Source organism: Jatropha curcas, chromosome 6 (assembly GCF_041381405.1).
Source record: "Jatropha curcas cultivar XTBG-Jc1 chromosome 6, XTBG_Jcur_1.0, whole genome shotgun sequence".
Classification (NCBI taxonomy): domain Eukaryota; kingdom Viridiplantae; phylum Streptophyta; class Magnoliopsida; order Malpighiales; family Euphorbiaceae; genus Jatropha; species Jatropha curcas.
Window position 1 is genome coordinate 3,490,913 of NC_143156.1, and position 18,961 is coordinate 3,509,873.

Below are 18,961 nucleotides of genomic sequence, written 5' to 3' on the forward strand. Positions count from 1 at the left end.
AAAATTCAAGTAAATATATATATATATATATATATTGGGTATTTTATTAAAATTAAAATAAATTAAAATCCAAACCTAAAGCTCCAATCACTAATATCATCAAATACTAAAAAAAATTAATCACTTAAAAAATATATCAAACTACTAGAATTTTAGAATTATCTTTCATTCGTACTTTTCATTTTATAGTCCTATCGTTTATTTTTCATATCCATCTTTTAAGACTGTACAAAAATTAACTATAACAGACTTAGTGAAATATTGCATAAATAAATAAAATAGATTTTCATGGGTATCTTATCTACTCCAACCCATTTAAAGTGGGTTTGGATATTAGTTCGATGGGTGTGGATGTGTGTGTTAAAATTTTAAATGGCTGTGTGTATGGATATTCCAAAAGAAACTTAAACGAGTTTATAATCGATATGAGTATCAGAATTTTTAAACAGATTTAGGTGTGGGTAATTCTAATATAGCAGGTGTTCGCCTCACTTCTATACTTAATGAAAACTTTAAATTATGAATCTATTAACATTTTTTTATCCTTCTATCTAAAATACCAACATGTAAATGGATACATATCATAATTAGTTTGATTATAATTTAAAAATCAATTTAGAACAAAATTTTCAATCGGTTGGCAATCAATAGAGTATTTTAAACGAAATGACGAAAGTGTTAATAAAATGAAAGGTTGAAGAACTTCATAGAATTTTCAAAAGATTCTCTTGTATTGAGTTAGATTATAATTTAGAAACCAATTTTATTTTTTCCCAGCATATTGCATTTTACCAAATATTATTTAGAGAGTTACAAGACTCAAAGAAAGAATTTGACTGTTGAAATCACACGAAAAATGACTAGAAAATGTAATTTTTCAGTATTTGACAATACATTCCCAAGAAAGCTAAATTCATGAATTCGTAGACACAAAGAAAGGAAACGGATAAATCCATGAAATGTTTTCATGGATTAAATTCCATGGATCCAAACAGAGTTCTTGAACTCTAAACCTGTCCTTTGTGTTATATGCTCTGAACTTCAATTTACGGAGATAAGTTATAATTGCAAACATAATTTATCATGACTGAGAAAGGCATCTTCAGTGTTAATAGTTATTATTAGGCCGCAACTAACACTTTCACAGTTGGAAGATACAAAAATCAAAGACTCAAAATTATCTTGCCAATTCACCATCTAATGGTATACAATCTTGGCTTTTGGATAGAGCAATCCTTCCCTAAATGTTCTGAAAAGAAGGGTGGGGGAGCATGAGTTTACTCCCACATCACAGCAAAATCTACTTAAGCTCCAACAAAATCATCTTTCCCATTCGCATCATCAACTGTATTGTAGGTCTCATATTCGAAGTCCTCGTCAAGATTCTCCATACTTTTCCCAACAACAAATGACTTTGTTCCCATTGTTGTGAAAGGCATTAGACCAAAAGCACGAGCTGTTTTGATCTCCCTAGCAAGCTTCCTCTGCGCCTTTGCACTTATGCCAGTCTACAAAATGAACAATAAAACTGTGAGAGATATGGATAATCTTATCATCTAGATTCAATCAATTACAACATTTGAATTTGCACTCCATAATGCACATTACCTGGCTCCTCTTAATAATAATTCCAGCCTCTGTTATGAATTTTGCAAGGAATCTAACATTCTGCACAAAAAACTTTCCACTTAATTTAGATTCACACCACAATTTCAAGGATCAATTTGGGATAGTCACAAGTCGATTTTATGTTTAGAACTAGTTTTTTGAAAAATGATAAATGAAAAGTAAAAGCATTCAACTAAGACATTATTCTAGGAAGAGGCAGCCAAAGGAGAATCACAAAAGCAGCAGGAGCCAGACATCTAACAAAGGGGTTTATGACAGAATTATATCATTTCGAAATATATTTTATAATGCAGATTTATCTATACTAAACAAGGTTAAATAATAATAGGTGTTGAATTAATTAAATAATAGTTAAAATATCTTATTCTACATGGGTTTATATTGGTAAGGACGCATATCAAATTGATATTTCACATCTAAAAAAAGTTAAATGAGGGAGAAATAAGCACCATCTAAAAAAAAAATTGCAAACTCCATGATCCCCACTACAATAAAAATAAGGTAGAGGAAACTGTCTCTCATCATTACCTCGAAAAAGATTTAAAATCAAAATCTTTTTATAATAGATACTCTTAAGGTCTTAGTTTTTATTATGAAGCTATAACCACAAATATGAATATGGAGACATTTACGGAATCAGTTGACAGAAGATTCAGAACTTCAGACCAAAGAAAAGCTTTTAAATATAGAGATCCTCTTTGATTCTTTTAAGAATCTTTTTCTTAGTGAATTAGTCATTCTCTTATGTTGGGTATATAGAACAGAAAACACAAACACATACACATCCTTAAGTTCTCTTACAGAAACACTTCCACAGAAAAAAAAAAAAAAAAAAAAAAAATTCTTTGCTTTTTATTGTCCCATTCATTATCTATCATTGTCTGATAAACTCTCTGCCACATATTACAAGCATCAAATCTGAGAATGAATCCAACTGGATTGTTTTAGGCTTTTAGTTTAGGAGGCAACTTTTTGTCTCAATGTTTTCAAAGATGTATTTATTTTCAAATTTCAATTGATTGTAAACAGTTAATTGAATGTGCTTATGAAGTTTAATCTGGCTTTTCTAGTTCTAGAGATTCATCTTGTCTTCTAGTTTTAGTAGACAGGCTGATGACTGGTGAGGATCATTTGATTGGCTTTGGCAATAAGCACGGACATCTTACCATTTTGTAACATTGAAGTAGTATCATGCAAGATGTATGCTCCCTGAATTTTGCAATTACATTAAGTGAGATGGTATTCTATTCCCACCAAATTACCAATCCAGCTGATGAGCCAACAGCTATAAGAGCAATGGCTAACTCATAATCAATGGGAATACAAAACCCAATCCAGGTGCTAATATAAGCAACTCATAAACAGCATTTACAGTTACAGGCTTTAAACAAATCATAAATAGCAGCATCAGTTTAAACCTATTTGTAGCACATGAAACAAAAACTATACACAAAGCTCACCCGGAAATCAGCTTTTCTGAGAACTTCCTCTGTTGTTACTTCAAATTCCTGTCTTCTAGGAGGTTTACGATTTCCTGGCCTTTTAAGATCGAGATCCTGCAAAAGCATGCAAACTTGAGACAAGACAAACATGAGCATTAAAAAGGCACAAAATGTTCAAAACGGCACCAGCAAAAGAGTGCCAGAGAAAAGAGAGCACACTTATTGATGACATTTATAAGACAGAACAAGATTAACCTAGAAATCCTACTACTTCTATGATCCAAGGAATTTCCTCAAAAGAGATATCAATTGAAAAATCATCACTTTCATAGTCGCCAGTATGTCTCAGGTTTAACAGTCAGTTCAAACATGTACTGTATGACTTAATGCAATTATGTGTTGAAAGAATATTTCGTATTTCTTTTTATTGTGTATTATATTTTCAATCTCTACACCACTATATATATACACAAGATTGTTCCAATATAGGAAGAAATCTAAATAGGAATAAACCTAAATTAGGAAAGACAATAAACCTAAACTAGGAAAGACAATATTGACTTTAATTACAAAGATTTCAACACTCCCCCTCAAGTTGGTGCATAGATATTACTCATGCCCAACTTGCAAACTAAAGGATGAAATAGTTTGCTATTCAAACCCTTTGTGAAAACATAAGCTAGTTGCTCTTTTGAAGCTATATAGGAGACATTTATAAGGTCTTCAACTATCTTCTCTTTTATAAAGTGACGATCAATCTCTATGTGCTTAGTTCGATCATGCTGGACTGGATTATTCATAATACTGATGGCTGCTTTACTATCACAAAACAATGATATATTTGTTGTTTCAACCAACTTTAACTCTTCCATTAATCTGCGCAACCATAGGAGTTCACATATTCCTTGTGCCGTAGCTCTATATTCTGCTTCTGCACTGGACCTTGCAACAACAGCCTGCTTCTTGCTTCTCCATGTGACAAGGTTTCCTCCAACAAAAACACAATATCCTGAGGTTGATCTCCTATCATCAAGAGAACCAGCCCAATCCGCATCTGTCTAGCCTGTTATTGTCAAATGGCCATGTTTAGAAAATAAAAGTCCTCTACCAAGAGCTGATTTTAAATATCTTAGAATCCGATGCACAGCTTCTAAGTGAGACTCCCGAGGGTCATGCATGTACTGACTCACTAAACTTACAGCATAGGCAATATCTGGTCTAGTATGGGCAAGGTAAATCAACCTCCCGATCAATCTCTGATACCTGCCAACATCAACTGAACTTCCCACTCCAGCTTGAAGCTTATGATTGGCTTCAATAGGTGATTCTGCGGGTTTACATCCCAACATACCAGTTTCTTTAAGGAGATCAAGGATGTACTTTCAGAAATAAAAATCCCTTTTTCTGATCTAGCAACTTCTATCCCAAGGAAATATCTCAACTTTCCCAAATCCTTAATCTCAAACTCCCTAGCTAACAAATTTCTCAAGTGAGTCATTTCTTCTTTATTATTTCCAGTCATCACTATATCATCAACATAAACAATAAGCAATGTGATCTTACCTTTATGATGTTTAATGAACAAAGTATGATCAACATCGCTCTGCATGTACCCAAAAGAAAGCATAGCTTTACTAAACCTTTCAAACCATGCCCTTGGTGATTGCTTCAGCCCATATAATGACTTCTTCAGCTTGCAAACTTTTCCTCTGGTCTTGTCATCATCAAATCCAGGAGGAATCTCCATATACACATTTTCTTTCAAATCACCATGTAGAAAAGCGTTTTTAACATTAAACTGATGTAGTTCCCAGTCAAGATTAGCTGCACAAGACAACAAAATTCTAATTGTATTCATTTTGGCTACAGGGGCAAAAGTTTCCTGGTAATCAACTCCATAGGTCTGAATGAACCCTCTGGCTACCAATCTGGCCTTGTACCTCTCAATGGAACCATCTGCCTTATGTTTAACTGTGAACACCCATTTACATCCAACTGGCTTCTTTCCTGATGGAGGAGTTACAAGATCCCATGTCTCGTTTTTTGCCAAAGCTCTCATCTCCTCAACCATTGCAGCCTTCCATTTTGAGTCCTGTAATGCCTCTTGCCAATCCTGCGGTATAGAAACAGAAGAAACAGACAAAACAAAGGCTCTATAGGAAGGGGACAGAGCATTATAGGAGATGAAATGGGAGATGGGATGTTTAGTGCATGTTCTAACTCCTTTTCTAAGAGCAATAGGAATATCAAGGTCATTGTCAGAAGGGCTGGAATCAAGATTAGGATCAGAATCATCAGGAATTAAAGAAGACTCACCAAGTTCTTGTTCGGCTGTATTTTCAGAGCCTGAAATTGGAGAAGACGGTTGATCAGAGGTCTCATGCTCCATGGTTGTATCTGCATTAGTCCGTCGTGTGTAGGTTTTCAAATCAGGTCTATCCAATCTTTCTAGAGGTTTGGGTTGTTCCCTCCTACTATCTATGTCTACAGGAAACTCCCCCTGGAAAGGAACGTCATTCATCACCTCTTCCATCTGATATTTCTCCCCCTGAAGAGGTGATTGGGAAGGAAAATAAGACTCAAATTCCCGAAAGGTAACATCCATACTCACAAAATATTTTCTAGAAGGAGGATGATAATACTTGTATCCTTTTTGAGTAGCAGAGTAACCAACAAACACACACTTCAAGGGTCTAGGATCTAATTTGCTTAGACCATTCTGATGAACAAAACAAACACAACCAAAGACTTTAGGAGGTACAATATAAGAGTTTTTTCCTTGAAGAACCTCTAATGGAGTTTTAAAATTTAAAGTACGAAGAGACATACGATTGATAAGGTAAGCAGCAGTGAAAATAGCATCCCCCCAATATGGTTTGGGAAGATTCATAGTGAAGATAAGAGACCTAGCTACTTCCAGTAAATGCCTATTTTTCCTTTCCGCGACTCCATTTTGAGCACTAGTATTGACACAACTAGTTTGATGTATAATACCATTAGAATCTAAATAGGTACGAAAAACTGCATTCATGTATTCAGTATCATTATCAGTTCTTAGGATTTTAACATGCGCATCAAACTGAGTACAAATCATTCTATGGAAGTTCTGAAAACACGAAAAAACTTCATTTTTTGTTTTCATCAAATAAACCCAAGTTAATCTAGTACAACAATCAATAAAGGTCACAAACCACCTATAACCAGAAAAAGAGACAGTTTTAGTAGGACCCCATACATCAGAATGAATAGTAGCAAAAGGAATCAAGCTTTTATTATTAATTTGAGAATAAGAATGCCTGGTGTGTTTGGAAAGTTCACAAGCTTCACATACTAATGAATCGAAATCACACTTGGCAAATAAAGTGGGAAATAAACGTCCTAAAACAGAAAAAGAGGGATGTCCTAATCTCCTATGCCATTGAATAACTTCATGGGAAGGATTTCTAGAAGTTCCTAACAAAGCTTGACCGGTACCCGAATTTGAAAAACGACAAACGTCATCCAACAGATACAGTCCATCACGCAAGCTACCACTGCCAATCGTTCTCCCCGTGTTCAGTTCCTGAAATATACAATGAGTAGGGTAAAAGGTTACTTTGCAATTAAGCGCTTTTGTGCTTAAGCTAACAGATAACAGATTAATAGGGAATCTAGGGACATGAAGAACAGAGGAGAGTTTAATATTGGAAGTACGGTTAACAGAACCTGTGCCAGCAATGGGTACTAAGGAGCCATCCGCAATGCGAATTTTTTCTGTGCCTTGATACTTAGAATATGTGAGGAAATGTTTTATAGAGCCTGTTGTATGTTTATTTGCTCCTGAATCTATAACCCAAGAGGGTTTTGCAATTTTTGCAAGAAATGTAAGAAAAGCATTACCTGAATTAACAAAATTAGAAGCTGCAGTCTGAGTTGAGGAAGAATCAAGCTGTGACAACAATCATTTTAGGGACTGAATTTCCTTATCAGAAAAACTACCAGTAGTAGATGTTTCCTCACATAAAGCTCCACCATCAGATATGTGTGCCTACAGTCTAGAAGAACTAACCCGCTTTCCTCCACGCCCTTTAGTTGGGCGTCCATGTAATTTCCAGCAGAACTCCTTAGTGTGCCTGTTCTTACCACAATAGTCACAAAATAATTGATCTCTGTCTGAAGAACCTTTCTTGGCCGCCTGTATATGTTCTCTTGCAGAATTAGCAATCAACCCTGCTTTATCAATTGTAGATCTGTAAACCATTGCATTCCTCCGAGTCTCCTCTTGCTGTACAAAAGAATATGCTTGTCGCAAGGATGGAAAAGGATCTCGTCCAAGAACTTGGACTCGAATCTGATCATACTCGTTGTTTAGGCCAGCCAGAAAATCATACACACGCTCTACTTCAATCACCTTCTGAACTTGAGTCGCATCATCAGTACATTTGGCTTGAAAGTCTTGGTAATAATCCAGTTCTTGCCATAACCCACTAAATTCAGCAAAATACTGAGCGATAGTCAGATCTCCCTGTTTGGTTTCATGAACTTTCTGTCGCAATTCATACCTCTGAGCATAGTTTCCAGTTTGCGAATACGTCTGTGAAGCGGCATCCCATATCTTCTTAGCTGTATCAAGAAGCAAATAGCCTCGGGAAATAGTTGGCTGCATGAAATTTATTAACCAAGACATAATAAGAGAATTCTCGGATTTCCATTTGTTAAAGCCTAGATTTGTCGAAACTGGTTTAGTTGCGCCACCATCAAGGTATCCCTGCAAACCTCTTGCTTCAATGAATAATAAGCAAGATCGAGACCAAGCCAGATAGTTCGTTCCATCTAACTTCATCGGACTAATCTGAAGAGAGGGACTCTCTGAGTGAAAACCCATATCTACCTTTTTTCCGTCACCCATATTGTCAGAAAAAAAATTTTAAGCGGCAGTGGCGTAGAACTAGCAGCGGCAGAAATAAACCCAAAAAAAAGAAAAATTGTAAAAAAGCAAAACTGGTGCTGAAGGACCAGCAAGGGAAGAACGCCACAACAAATTGAGGCCGCCGGAACAAGAAACGTCGACGGAGCTCACCGGAAATAGCCGCACGCGCCGGCTCGTGAAGAACGGCCAGAATCTTCTGGAGGCGCGTGTGCACACGCGCGTGATCGGACGACGACGCGCTTTGGACAGAGGGCCGATCGGCGGTCGCGCTTCCTTCTGAGCCGGGCGGTGACGATCAACTCCTACTCCCGGCGGTACTGGGTGTATGTCAGTCCACTCGGAAACCAAAACTGTTGCCGAAAAAAAATTCACGGCGACGGCTCTGATACCATGTTGAAAGAATATTTCGTATTTCTTTTTATTGTGTATTATATTTTCAATCTCTACACCACTATATATATACACAAGATTGTTCCAATATAGGAAGAAATCTAAATAGGAATAAACCTAAATTAGGAAAGACAATAAACCTAAACTAGGAAAGACAATATTGACTTTAATTACAAAGATTTCAACATTATGGACAACATCTATAAACGGTAAAAATACAAAATGCATAGTGCATACGACATACAATTTAATTAACACCTAAACCATTAATTGATCATATGTCCGCCTGACTTTTTTTTCATGCCATAGCCGCAGCTGATTGAGCTGTAGCTTATGTTCTATATCAAAACTCTTCTCAGAAAGAAACATAAAGTACCATATAGTTAAAAAGGCTTATGCTTTGAAAATACTTGTAGAAACTCATAACATTCAAACTGCAATATTCTAAGTACAGTGTCACGGCTATTATACTACATACCTTAACGTCATAAGTTGATCCATGATGAAAATTCATATCTGATCTGAAAACATAGTTATAACTGTCTATTTCGTTAGGATCAAACTCAAAATATGTGGCCGCTTCCTTCAACTTTCCACCCATGCCATCAGATACTGAGTTAAAACTCTCATCTAGGCCATCCAAAGTCTGCCGACTGTTTCCTTCACTCAGTCTAGAACCAGGAAATTTACGAGCTTTCTCAATTCTATCAAGCTTTCGGTAAAAGGAACTGTTATCTGAGGTATTAAATATTCGCGACTCAAACTCATCAATGGACTCAAAGGAATTAGGATTTCCCTTATCACCACTGGGATCACCTGTCCAAATGTCAAAAGAACAGTAAGAAACACAATAAGCAACATTAACAGATAGCCGATAAAGCGAAGATGAATACTCTACTACAGAATTTTTGAAGAATAGCAAAGTGATAGAGAGGTGAACCTGTAGGAGCAGCTGTAGAAAGAGGTTTTATGAAATTGGAGGTGAGGAATAGGTGGGATAAGCTGCTGCTATAGGAGCGTAGAGTAACACTGGTTATTCTTCTCATTGATTCCGCTGGCAAGATTGAGAAATAGCAGTAGTCTGTTATTAGGGGCGTGCAAAAATTTTCTGTTAATTTGTAAACCGAAATGCACAAATTTTCTGGACCAAAATGCAAGAATTATGCAGCCGCATATCCCCATATATGCTTGTATGTAAAACATAAAAGAACGCAAAAATAACAAAAAAATAAATCAAAAATCCTCAATTACGCCAACCAAAGGTGTAAATAAACACAAAATGGGAGCACAAGCAAGCATAACTATTTCTTCTAATGAGTACAAACAGACTTACCAATTAACCAAGACGAACCAAATATTTAAGAAAAAAACCACGCTCATAATGAAATTTTAAAAAATTTTCAAATTGTTTTAGCAACTTATCTGTCTCCCAATCAAACTAAAAAAACACAAATATATCCAAATTAACAAATACATTCGAAACCCGAAATAGTCGCCATCAACCCAACGAAATGAAATTATCAAATATTTTACAGAACAGAAAACCCTCGAAGCTAACCTGAACAGCGAAATCGAAAGCGGATAACCACAATAGCAAAGAAAACAGAGAAACAAAAGTAGAAAACGAATTAGTTCTTTTCCTATTTTCCATTGTACATTGACGGAGAAAGCAGAGAGAGACCGAGAGATCGTACCGTGAAAAGGAGTTGATTGATTGAGAAATTGTTTTACCGCAAGTAAGTTTGACGTGTGTTTTGTGTCCGCTCCTGTTGCTTTTGTATCAGTGACTCGCTCTCACCCTAAAAACCAGTTTTGTTTGTAAATACAGGTGTTCTCTGTGCCCGACAAAAATGCCCGAGTACGCTAAGATGCAACCTCGGTCCGGTTCAGAACGGGTTTGTAGTCAACTTTGGTAATGTGTGACCTCGTTTCTTGGTTTATTGTTGTTGTGTTTAGGGTCTAAGCTGTTTACTTTTTATTTATATTTGATCCAACGAAATTAATTTTTGCATGAGTAATTATATTATAATAATTTAAGAAAAGAATAAAATTATATCTAAATTATTGTTAAATTAATATATACACTTTTATTTTCAAAAACTAATTATGATATCCTTATTTCTTTCAAAACAAAGGGACCAAAATATTAATGGAATTTAAAAAGAAGAACTAAAGTGGTAATGAAAAATTATAAATTAGATATTTCGTTGTTAGTTTTATTTGACAACCAAAAGAAGTTATTTTAAAATATCAAAGTATCAACAAAATAATAAGTCATGCATATCATAGTTAAGTTCGATTATAATTTAGATACCAATGTTAATTTATTTAATAAAATTGGTAAAATTTCTTTTATTATATCTTAATTTTGAAAAGAATTTTCATCCCCTTGGTTTTGAACTGTGGATCATCACAGAGACACTAGAAAAATTTAGTAGAAACCAACGGAAGTTGGTGTAAATGTAAAGGACTCAATCATTTAAATACAAATCGAACTATTTTTGGAATGAAAAAAAATTATAATTGAAGGAACAAAATGGCCATCAACTTCAAAATTCTACCTTACTCTTAAAATTAACTTAAAAAGGGAAAAAAAAAACGGATGATTACAACGAGAATTGGAATCATGGAATATTTTCTCAAGCGACAAGTTTTCATGGATCTGGATTGAATTGTTCAGATATAATCCAGATGAGTTCCTTGATTGTTTCCTCAGGCAGTGATGACTCCTCAAAATCAAAGTTGAAAAGACTCGGGCAAACCGGCTCCTTTTCGACATTGTGATAATGTGCCAGGTAAGGGTGGCTTAGAGCATCATCAACTGCAAAGAAGGAAACAAAATGGGAGAAGCTTTGCCAATAAGCAAAGTACACCAATTTAAGAATTTAATAAAGATCAAACATGATTAATTGATTATTATGCAATTTTTACTCGAGCAAGTTTTGATAGTTCAAATTGAATCAAGTTCTGAGTTTTCTTTTTCTTTTTCTTTTTTCAGTTTGTTACTTGTGTTATTCTCTACTTTAGAAAGAGAGAATTTTGAGGATGGAAACGAAAGGATGACAGAGAAAGTGAAGGAGAGTGCAAAGAGAGAGTTCTTCTCAGTGGTGAAATTCGGGGTACCAAGCCTATTAAAACATGGGTGCACCCATTTGATTTTTTTATTTTTATTGAGTCGAACAAGGTTTAACTTAAACCACCTATACTTATTCTAATTGTCATGGAGATAAAGGCTGAGATAATTAATTTTGTCACTCTGCTACAAACCAGTCATTAGAATCAACAATCAGTCACCCATAAGTTATAATTCAAGTGGTAAGACACACATAAGTTTAGCAAACAACCTCTATAAGGTCAGAGGGGAGAGGCAGTTGCTAACTCTGAAACAAGATTAGTCTCTTAACCACTGAGTATGAGGATGCTCGTGGGAAATTAAAAAAAAAAAAAAAAAAAAAAATATAAAATCATGTTATATTAATACCTCTAATGCGCCTATTTGGATCAAAGACTAGCATCCTCTCTAGCAGATCAACAGCATCTTTAGACATATTACGAACATTTGGAAACATATCATGAAATCTAGCTGCAAAATCTTGCCTTGGAGCATTATCATCTGGCGAACCAATGAGCTAGAGAAGGAGAAAACAAGATGGATTAGATATTTGACTTAAAGTAATTGACACTATAAATAAAGACAATGCAATTCCATATATCAGTGCACCAGTTAAATATTTCATTTCCAAACATTCTAAGCAGTTGTGGCATGCATGTTTAAAATTAAGCTTTGTCTAGCAGAAGAGAACAAACCAAAGAGGATTGTGCTAATGTAATTCCACCACTCTCAGAAATAAACCATGCATCAAGAGATAGGAAGACACAGATGGGAAAAGGATAGAGAGAAGGAGGAGAAAGATGACATGACAAATTAGTGAAACAAAAGATTTTAGGTCTTCACCACTAGAAACGATAAAAAGCTTTCAGTTTGGGGAAAAAAAAAGAGCTGCAGGGATAGTCCATGGAAGATTTGCTGAGAAATGTCCAATAACATACCTTATTGATAAGCTTCAGCTGACGACTATTCCTGTTACCAGGAAACAAAGGTTCGCCTGTCATTATCTCACCAAGTGTACAACCCACTGACCATATATCAATTGCTTCAGTGTAATCTGATGAATGCTTCATGAGTAATTCTGGTGCTCGGTACCAGCGTTTAACAACTTCTTCAGTCATGGGGTCAGTTTTTGATTTTATCCTTGCAAGACCAAAGTCCGCAATCTTAAGGTGGCCCTCAGCATTCAAGAGCAAATTGTCCGGCTTTAGATCACGATGCAAAACATCTGCTGAATGTAAATATTTGAGCCCTCGGAGCAATTGATATAGAAAGTACTACAAAACAAAGAAAAAAAAAAACGTAAAAAATGTGTTGGTAATTTATGCTTATTCCTGTTTTCATGGATAGTAAACAACAATAACATACATTAGGTCAAGCATTAGCTTTACTGGAATAGTTCCATGGGCTGCCACACGTTATGACGCTAAATTCAAAAGTGACAAAAGATTTTTTTTCCTTTTCAATTTTTTTTTAGGATGGGAAGGTTGGTGGAACACCTAAACTCTAAAAACAGTTTATGTAAAATGTAAAGCTCAGAGAAAGGCCATACTAATCCTCCCCCAACCTAAAGTTAATTCACGCTTGTTGCTACCAGCCACCACATATTCCCAATGTTTGGCTCTATTCTTTAATTACGTTTCGATTGCTTTAAATCAAGAAATGTAAAAAGAAAGAGAGGATGATGGATGTGAGAAAAATAATTTGATGTCCAATGCCCCAAGGGAAATGCATGCGACGCTTATTGTTCACAAGGGCAAGAGGCAAGAATTTCAGACGAAGTATGATGGCGGGACTATAAGAGAAAAAAATTATATATATATAGCTAGAAATGTAAAGAAAGCGATCCAAGAACAAGAATAGTATATACCTGACAATGATCATCTGTCAATTCTTGTTTGGATTTCATTACTTGATCAAGATCAGTTTTCATCAATTCATAAACAATGTAAACATCACTGAAGTTCTCCTTCTGGGGAGGCCGTATAATATCTTTGATAGAAATTATCTGAGGAAAAAAAGAGAGAGATATAAGTCTATAACTCCTCCAATATATGTATACAGAGAGTAAGATAATATTCCCCCCAAACCCCATCCACGCGCGGTGGAAAAGAGCAGTGATAGTATATTTCATACCCGGTCAAAAAAATAATTTCTGAGTTGTCTTGCTTAGAGTTAAGCTTTCAGGATTAAAACAAAAGCAAGAAATCAACAACCAATTGAAATTTATTACATGCTCTAGTAACTTCTTTAATCGAAATACTTATTTGCAACAATGAAAATTTAACTTAAAATTAATGATCTCATGTATCATGGAGTAAAGAAGAAATGGAAAGTTTAGAACTGCACAAATTATTGCTGCCATATCTGACTCAAACAGAGCAAAAAACTGAAGACACCTCTAGAAAGCAATATGACAAAGTTAATAAGTCAATCCATGAGCATCACAACAGCAAGGAACCTCACATTTTCATGGTCCATGTGCAGAAGAAGCTTAATCTCTCGGAGAGTCCCTTTAGCACGTCTCTGGCTGTCGAAAGCATTACCAATCTTCTTAATGGCAACTTCCTCCCCTGTCTCGGAATTCTTGGCAGCACTGAAGGAAATAAAAAATCACATCTTCCTTTCCATTGTTGGTAAGACAAAGCCATTGAGTCAAATGTAAGGAAAACGTAATCAGTTATAGTCCACCAGAACAACATTTGTCCGCATACACAACTGAACTGAACCAAAAAATTTAGTTTTTCTGATAAAAACCTGGAGCGGTTGTTCTGGTTAGCACCTCAAACAATAGATACAAAAGGACAATCAGTAATTAAGAATCTTACCACACAATACCATGAGCACCTTTTGAAATATAACGAATCGGAGGGACATACTTTCTGGATACTTCAAAGAGGATGCTGCTCACATCATACTGGACGTAACGTCCACCGTGAGTAGGTGTTCCTTCGATTTTATGCTCGCCGGAGCCAAAGCTTGACTCCATTGACATTTCTGCAAAAGCAACTATGAGGATCCGAATCCGAACCCGATTTCAAAGAGAGTTTACAGGAGAGACCAGAGAGAGAGGAAGAAAAATTGAAGGAAGGGTTAGAATAGAGTTGGAAGTGTTAATGTAAAGATTATTTATACTTTTCTATAGTGGCCTTTGTGCGGGAGGTGTACGGGTCTTTTCATTTGCAAAATAATATGAACACTGAAGCAGCAAGTTTAGAAGAACATTTTCTACTTGGTGGTAAGTGATGACTTTTGAATGGAATATTTATTTGTAGTCAATATTTTATAAGAATTAAAATATTTTTAATTTTAAAAAAATAAAGATAATTAATTAAAATAGAATATATCATAAAAAAATATTAGAATTCAGGATAATTAAGATGTTTAATTAAACCATGCTACGATTTCCTATTATTAAATGGTAGGTATTCCACCGTCCAATTAATTAAATAAAAATATATTTTCCATGAATTGCCATCAATGAATTAGACATCAAAAATTATGTCCAGGCTAGCTTAACTTCAGACTTCAGGCTTCAGGCTTCAGGCTTCAGACTATGCGCGTGAAATGAGCGTTGTCTTCCAGAATCAAACGATGGCGGTCTCTTTATTTACAAACCATTATTATTGGTAGTATTGTGATTTATAATATTTGACACGTTTAAAATTTTATATTTTTTAATAAAATAATTAAATTTATTTAAATTATAATAAATTGATTATATTATTTTTAATTTAATATTAATTTTTTTAAAAATTATTAAATTAAAATAATAATTATTAATTATATATAAAAAATAAATATATAAAAAAAAATTTATTACTGATTAAAATTATAAATGTGATAAATATTTTAAAATAAATTATTTTCTTAATCGCCATAAATATCATGAAAAGAGTCTGCAATTGTTTATGTTTAATAACTTTAAAAAAAAAAAAAAATAAAGCCACTATCTATGACTTTCTACGAGGCGTGTTGATTGTTTGTTTTGGAAATTTGTATAATAATAGTGGTTTAAGAAAATATTTAAATCGATTTAAGGATGGTTTGAATTTTGAAAAGTAATTATTGCTGTAAAAAGAAAATAACCAAAAATACTTCAATTTGACTTTCCCTAACCCAGAAGGCAATCAAGAATCAGTTAGCATTATTTCCTCCCTCTCCGTCATTCATCCACAGTAAAGAATGGCCAAACTCTCATCGACCTCATTTGATCCATACGACTTCATTAAGGCCATAATTTCAACGTGAGATGCGATACGTCAAGGCAAACCTACTGGGCGCGCATGTTTAACGTGCTTCATTGAAAATTTTCTGGACGACTGCGATATTCCAGAGCGTTTTGAAAGCACTAATTGAGTCTGGTATTTTGCAGACTTTCGTGACGCTTTACAATTCGCAAAATGGGATGCACAGAAAGAAAGGCAATGACTATATTCGGTATCTTCTGCAATTGATTACTGCGCCTCATCTAGCAAGTTGCCTTGACGAACGTGCCTCTGTCGTCTTACAATTATGTTTGTCTATGAGGACCAAATTTTGTCGTGAGGATCCTCTGTATATCCTAACGGTTCGTCGTTCAAGAGATTTAGCTGAAAAGGGAAATTACTTGCTCCGTTTTAAATATAAAATGCAAACGATTTCCCAGATTCCATTCATCGTTGAAGATTTGCAATACAGGTTGGTTCGGGATTTAGATTGGTGCACCACTTCACCTTCAAGCAAGGAGAACACAGAGTCGTTCTTGAGTGATTTTAAGGACTTCAAGGTATTCTCACGCCTTCTGTTTCAGGCAATTCAAGAATTTAACTCTTCTCCTACTCCAGAGAGTAATTCTATTTGTGAAGGAAAAATGGATTCTCTGCATTCTGTATTTCTTAAGTTGTTGGTAAAGATGGAGCACCGGCTTAAAGCACTTCAGATAGACCATAGTGGGAAGGAAAGATCAATGATCTTACACAGGAAGAAAAGATTAATGAAGAAAATGTCCGCTCTGAATGGTCTCTGTATCTTCCCATTTTGGAAGAACTGAATTTCATTTCTAAATTTCTTGAGGGTGCAGAGACAGAATTTTGGGACGTATTAAAAAAGACAAAGGTTGCAATACGTGCACTGGTTCTTCGATTCGCTGATAGAAAAGATGACTATGACTATCGGTGGCTTCTTGAGCACAATGATGTGACTGATTCTGAATCCAGGATGGATTTAGTTTTGTTGATGATCTCTGAAGTAAAAGAACCTGCTATAGAGTTGATTCAGGAGCTTGTTAATTGGTCTAAGAATCTGGACACTGATTTGTTCAGAGTATTCAAGAACAAGAAATTTACAGATCCTCAAGTTTTGCAGGACTGGCTGTGTAAGTCAAGTCAAGCTATATTCAACTCAAACAATCGCCTTTTTCTGGCGTGTTCAGATGATCCTACTAGGTTCTATCTGAACCTCGGTAAATTGTCAAACTCGCTTATTATGCAATTAGAGAGGAGACCTCTTATTTTAGTGAAATTAAACCCAGTTCCTTTCATATATATATATGTGTGTATAAACAGAGTTCACCCCAGCTCCCTTCCACCATCAATGTGCGGAATTTGCTGGCAAAGTGATTGCATTAGCTTTGATATATAGAGTGAGAGTAGGTGTGGCATTGGATCTCGAGTTTCTATCGCAGCAGAACGACCAGTTGAATGATTCATATTTGGATAGTAGATTTGATAACAAGATCCTGGTAAGTTCAATAATTCACAAGATTTGGGATTCTCTGAATTCAATTAGGGTACAGCTAGGTTCTTGAACTTCGCTCTGTTATATATAAACAGGTATCACGTTTCGCAAATGGCTTTGCCAATGTTTTTGGTGTGCCAATCAAAGAATTGATGTGTTTTAGAGGATTACAGGTTGAAGACATTAATCAAGTATTGCATGGACCCCAAAGACCTTATCATAGTGCAGAAAATACTAATGGCAAAATGGAGAGGGAAGCCGAGGTTGATCCTCTGTTGTCTCATTACCAAAAGGTAAGGGCTTTCCCCTGTATACTAGATTTCTGTTGTCTAAGACTTAGTAGGTGAATTTCACATGTCCTAATCATAGAAGCTTCAAAGCAGCTAAACATTAGTGATGTTCTTCTAGAAATCAATTTTATAGTATTGTCAGTGCCTAACAATAGCAGAAATGTTAGTCCTATTACTTTCAACAATAGTGCCAAAACTTCTCAATTGATCTTCAACCTGCAAGAACTTGTTGTAATATGTTGAACACCAGTTTTCTTACATCAGTACTATCACTATTCAACTTGCAAGAACTTAACATTCTAACAATATAAGGTGTAAAAAATACATGTTGATAATTGGCAGGTCAAAATACTTGGTCGTAATATTAAGAATTGGCAAAGGGGCTCAATGTTGGGGAGTGGGTCATTTGGAGAAGTCTATAAAGGAATTGCTGATCCAGATGGTTTCCTTTTTGCTGCAAAGAAAGTTCCACTTACTGATGCACAAAAAGTCAGCTCAATTGAGCATGAGATTGATTTATTATGTCAACTACATCATGAACATATAGTTGAATATTTTGGCACAAAAAAGGGAGGAAGCAAATCTCTATGTTTTTCTTGAGTTTGTAAATGGAGGCTCCCTTGATAAAGTTTACCGAGAGTTTCCCCTTAATGATTCCCAAGTTTCCTACTACACCAAACAGATACCGAAAGGTCTGGAGTATCTCCATGAGCAAAATGTTGTGCACGGAGACATTAAATGTGCAAACTTACTGTTGAATGAGAATGGAGTTGTGAAAATTGCTGATTTTGGATTAGCAAAGGTGAGTGAATTGAAGAATCTTCGCAAGTCAGGCAGAGGGACTCCAGCCTGGTGCGCTCATGAGGTCATTGATTTGACAAAATATGGAGGGTTTGGACTTGAAGCTGATATATGGAGTCTTGGCTGCACTGTCTTGGAGATGTTAACCAAAGAACATCCATACTGTCATTTAGAACCATGGACGATATGGTATTGGATTGGAGAAGGTAGACTGCCTTCTATTCCTGATTATCTCTCTGCTGATTCGCAGGACTTTATCCTGAAATGCCTCCTAGTTAATCCAAAGGAACGTCCGACTACCACCAGCTTTTAGAGCAACCATTTGTTAAAAGGTCACAGGAAGCAGCACCACCTGCCAAAACAACTGCGTTAATTTCAGCTTGAATTGCAGCATTAGGTCAGTGACCACTAATGCTTTAGTGATTAATGTTTATTTCAGCTCTGATTTTAAACTGACCCACTAATGCTTGGTTATAAATGAATCGTATAGTGGAATTCATGGATTGTACAGATTGTAACCATATGAAAATTTTATGTATAATTTGTACTATTGTTGTGGAATTCATTTATTCCAAATAAGGTGTTAATGAAATTGGATCTTACTATTTTTGTCATTACTATTGATATTGTTATAATTATTCCAAACAATCTCTGTCTGAGCTGCCTCCACATT

At 35.4% G+C, this 18,961-nt stretch overlaps 2 protein-coding genes and 1 pseudogene across 4 annotated transcripts; 1 reads left to right on the forward strand and 2 right to left on the reverse strand.

Moving 5' to 3' along the window:
• Positions 1-1,077: 1,077 nt before the first annotated feature.
• On the reverse strand, positions 1,078-10,225 carry LOC149495282 (uncharacterized). Of its 3 annotated transcripts, none has more exons than XM_089722188.1 (6): positions 10,065-10,225; positions 9,311-9,424; positions 8,849-9,186; positions 3,090-3,185; positions 1,609-1,668; positions 1,078-1,508 (listed from the first exon to the last, which is right to left on the reverse strand). In XM_089722188.1, the coding sequence occupies exons 2-6, from the start codon at positions 9,414-9,416 to the stop codon at positions 1,305-1,307; spliced, it is 804 nt and encodes a 267-aa protein (XP_089578314.1). In that variant the 5' UTR covers positions 9,417-9,424; positions 10,065-10,225; the 3' UTR covers positions 1,078-1,304. The 3 variants fall into 3 exon arrangements, with proteins under 3 accessions (XP_089578314.1, XP_089578315.1, XP_089578316.1); XM_089722189.1 differs by having other exon boundaries at positions 9,311-9,451; positions 10,065-10,224; XM_089722190.1 differs by having other exon boundaries at positions 9,929-10,068.
• A 635-nt stretch (positions 10,226-10,860) lies between these two features.
• On the reverse strand, positions 10,861-14,650 carry LOC149495283 (mitogen-activated protein kinase 4-like). Its single transcript, XM_089722191.1, has 6 exons — positions 14,308-14,650; positions 13,946-14,075; positions 13,350-13,487; positions 12,421-12,756; positions 11,852-11,999; positions 10,861-11,191 (listed from the first exon to the last, which is right to left on the reverse strand). The coding sequence occupies exons 1-6, from the start codon at positions 14,472-14,474 to the stop codon at positions 11,025-11,027; spliced, it is 1,086 nt and encodes a 361-aa protein (XP_089578317.1). The 5' UTR covers positions 14,475-14,650; the 3' UTR covers positions 10,861-11,024.
• A 1,785-nt stretch (positions 14,651-16,435) lies between these two features.
• On the forward strand, positions 16,436-18,655 carry LOC110008694 (mitogen-activated protein kinase kinase kinase 1-like; annotated as a pseudogene).
• Positions 18,656-18,961: the final 306 nt, after the last annotated feature.

Bases quoted from the DNA above. Each gene is read 5' to 3' on its own strand.
- LOC149495282 (XM_089722188.1), bottom strand. From the start codon at position 9,416: ATGAGAAGAATAACCAGTGTTACTCTACGCTCCTATAGCAGCAGCTTA. The intron at 9,187-9,310 runs GTTCACCTCTCT...ACATTTGGACAG, and splicing joins TTCTACAGCTGCTCCTACAG to GTGATCCCAGTGGTGATAAG. The intron at 3,186-8,848 runs GTATGTAGTATA...ATGCTTTTGCAG, and splicing joins GATCAACTTATGACGTTAAG to GATCTCGATCTTAAAAGGCC.
- LOC149495283 (XM_089722191.1), bottom strand. From the start codon at position 14,474: ATGTCAATGGAGTCAAGCTTTGGCTCCGGCGAGCATAAAATCGAAGGA. The intron at 13,488-13,945 runs GTGAGGTTCCTT...TTTTTTCCTCAG, and splicing joins TGCACATGGACCATGAAAAT to ATAATTTCTATCAAAGATAT. The intron at 12,000-12,420 runs GTATGTTATTGG...CTCCTTCTCTAG, and splicing joins AGCTGAAGCTTATCAATAAG to CTCATTGGTTCGCCAGATGA.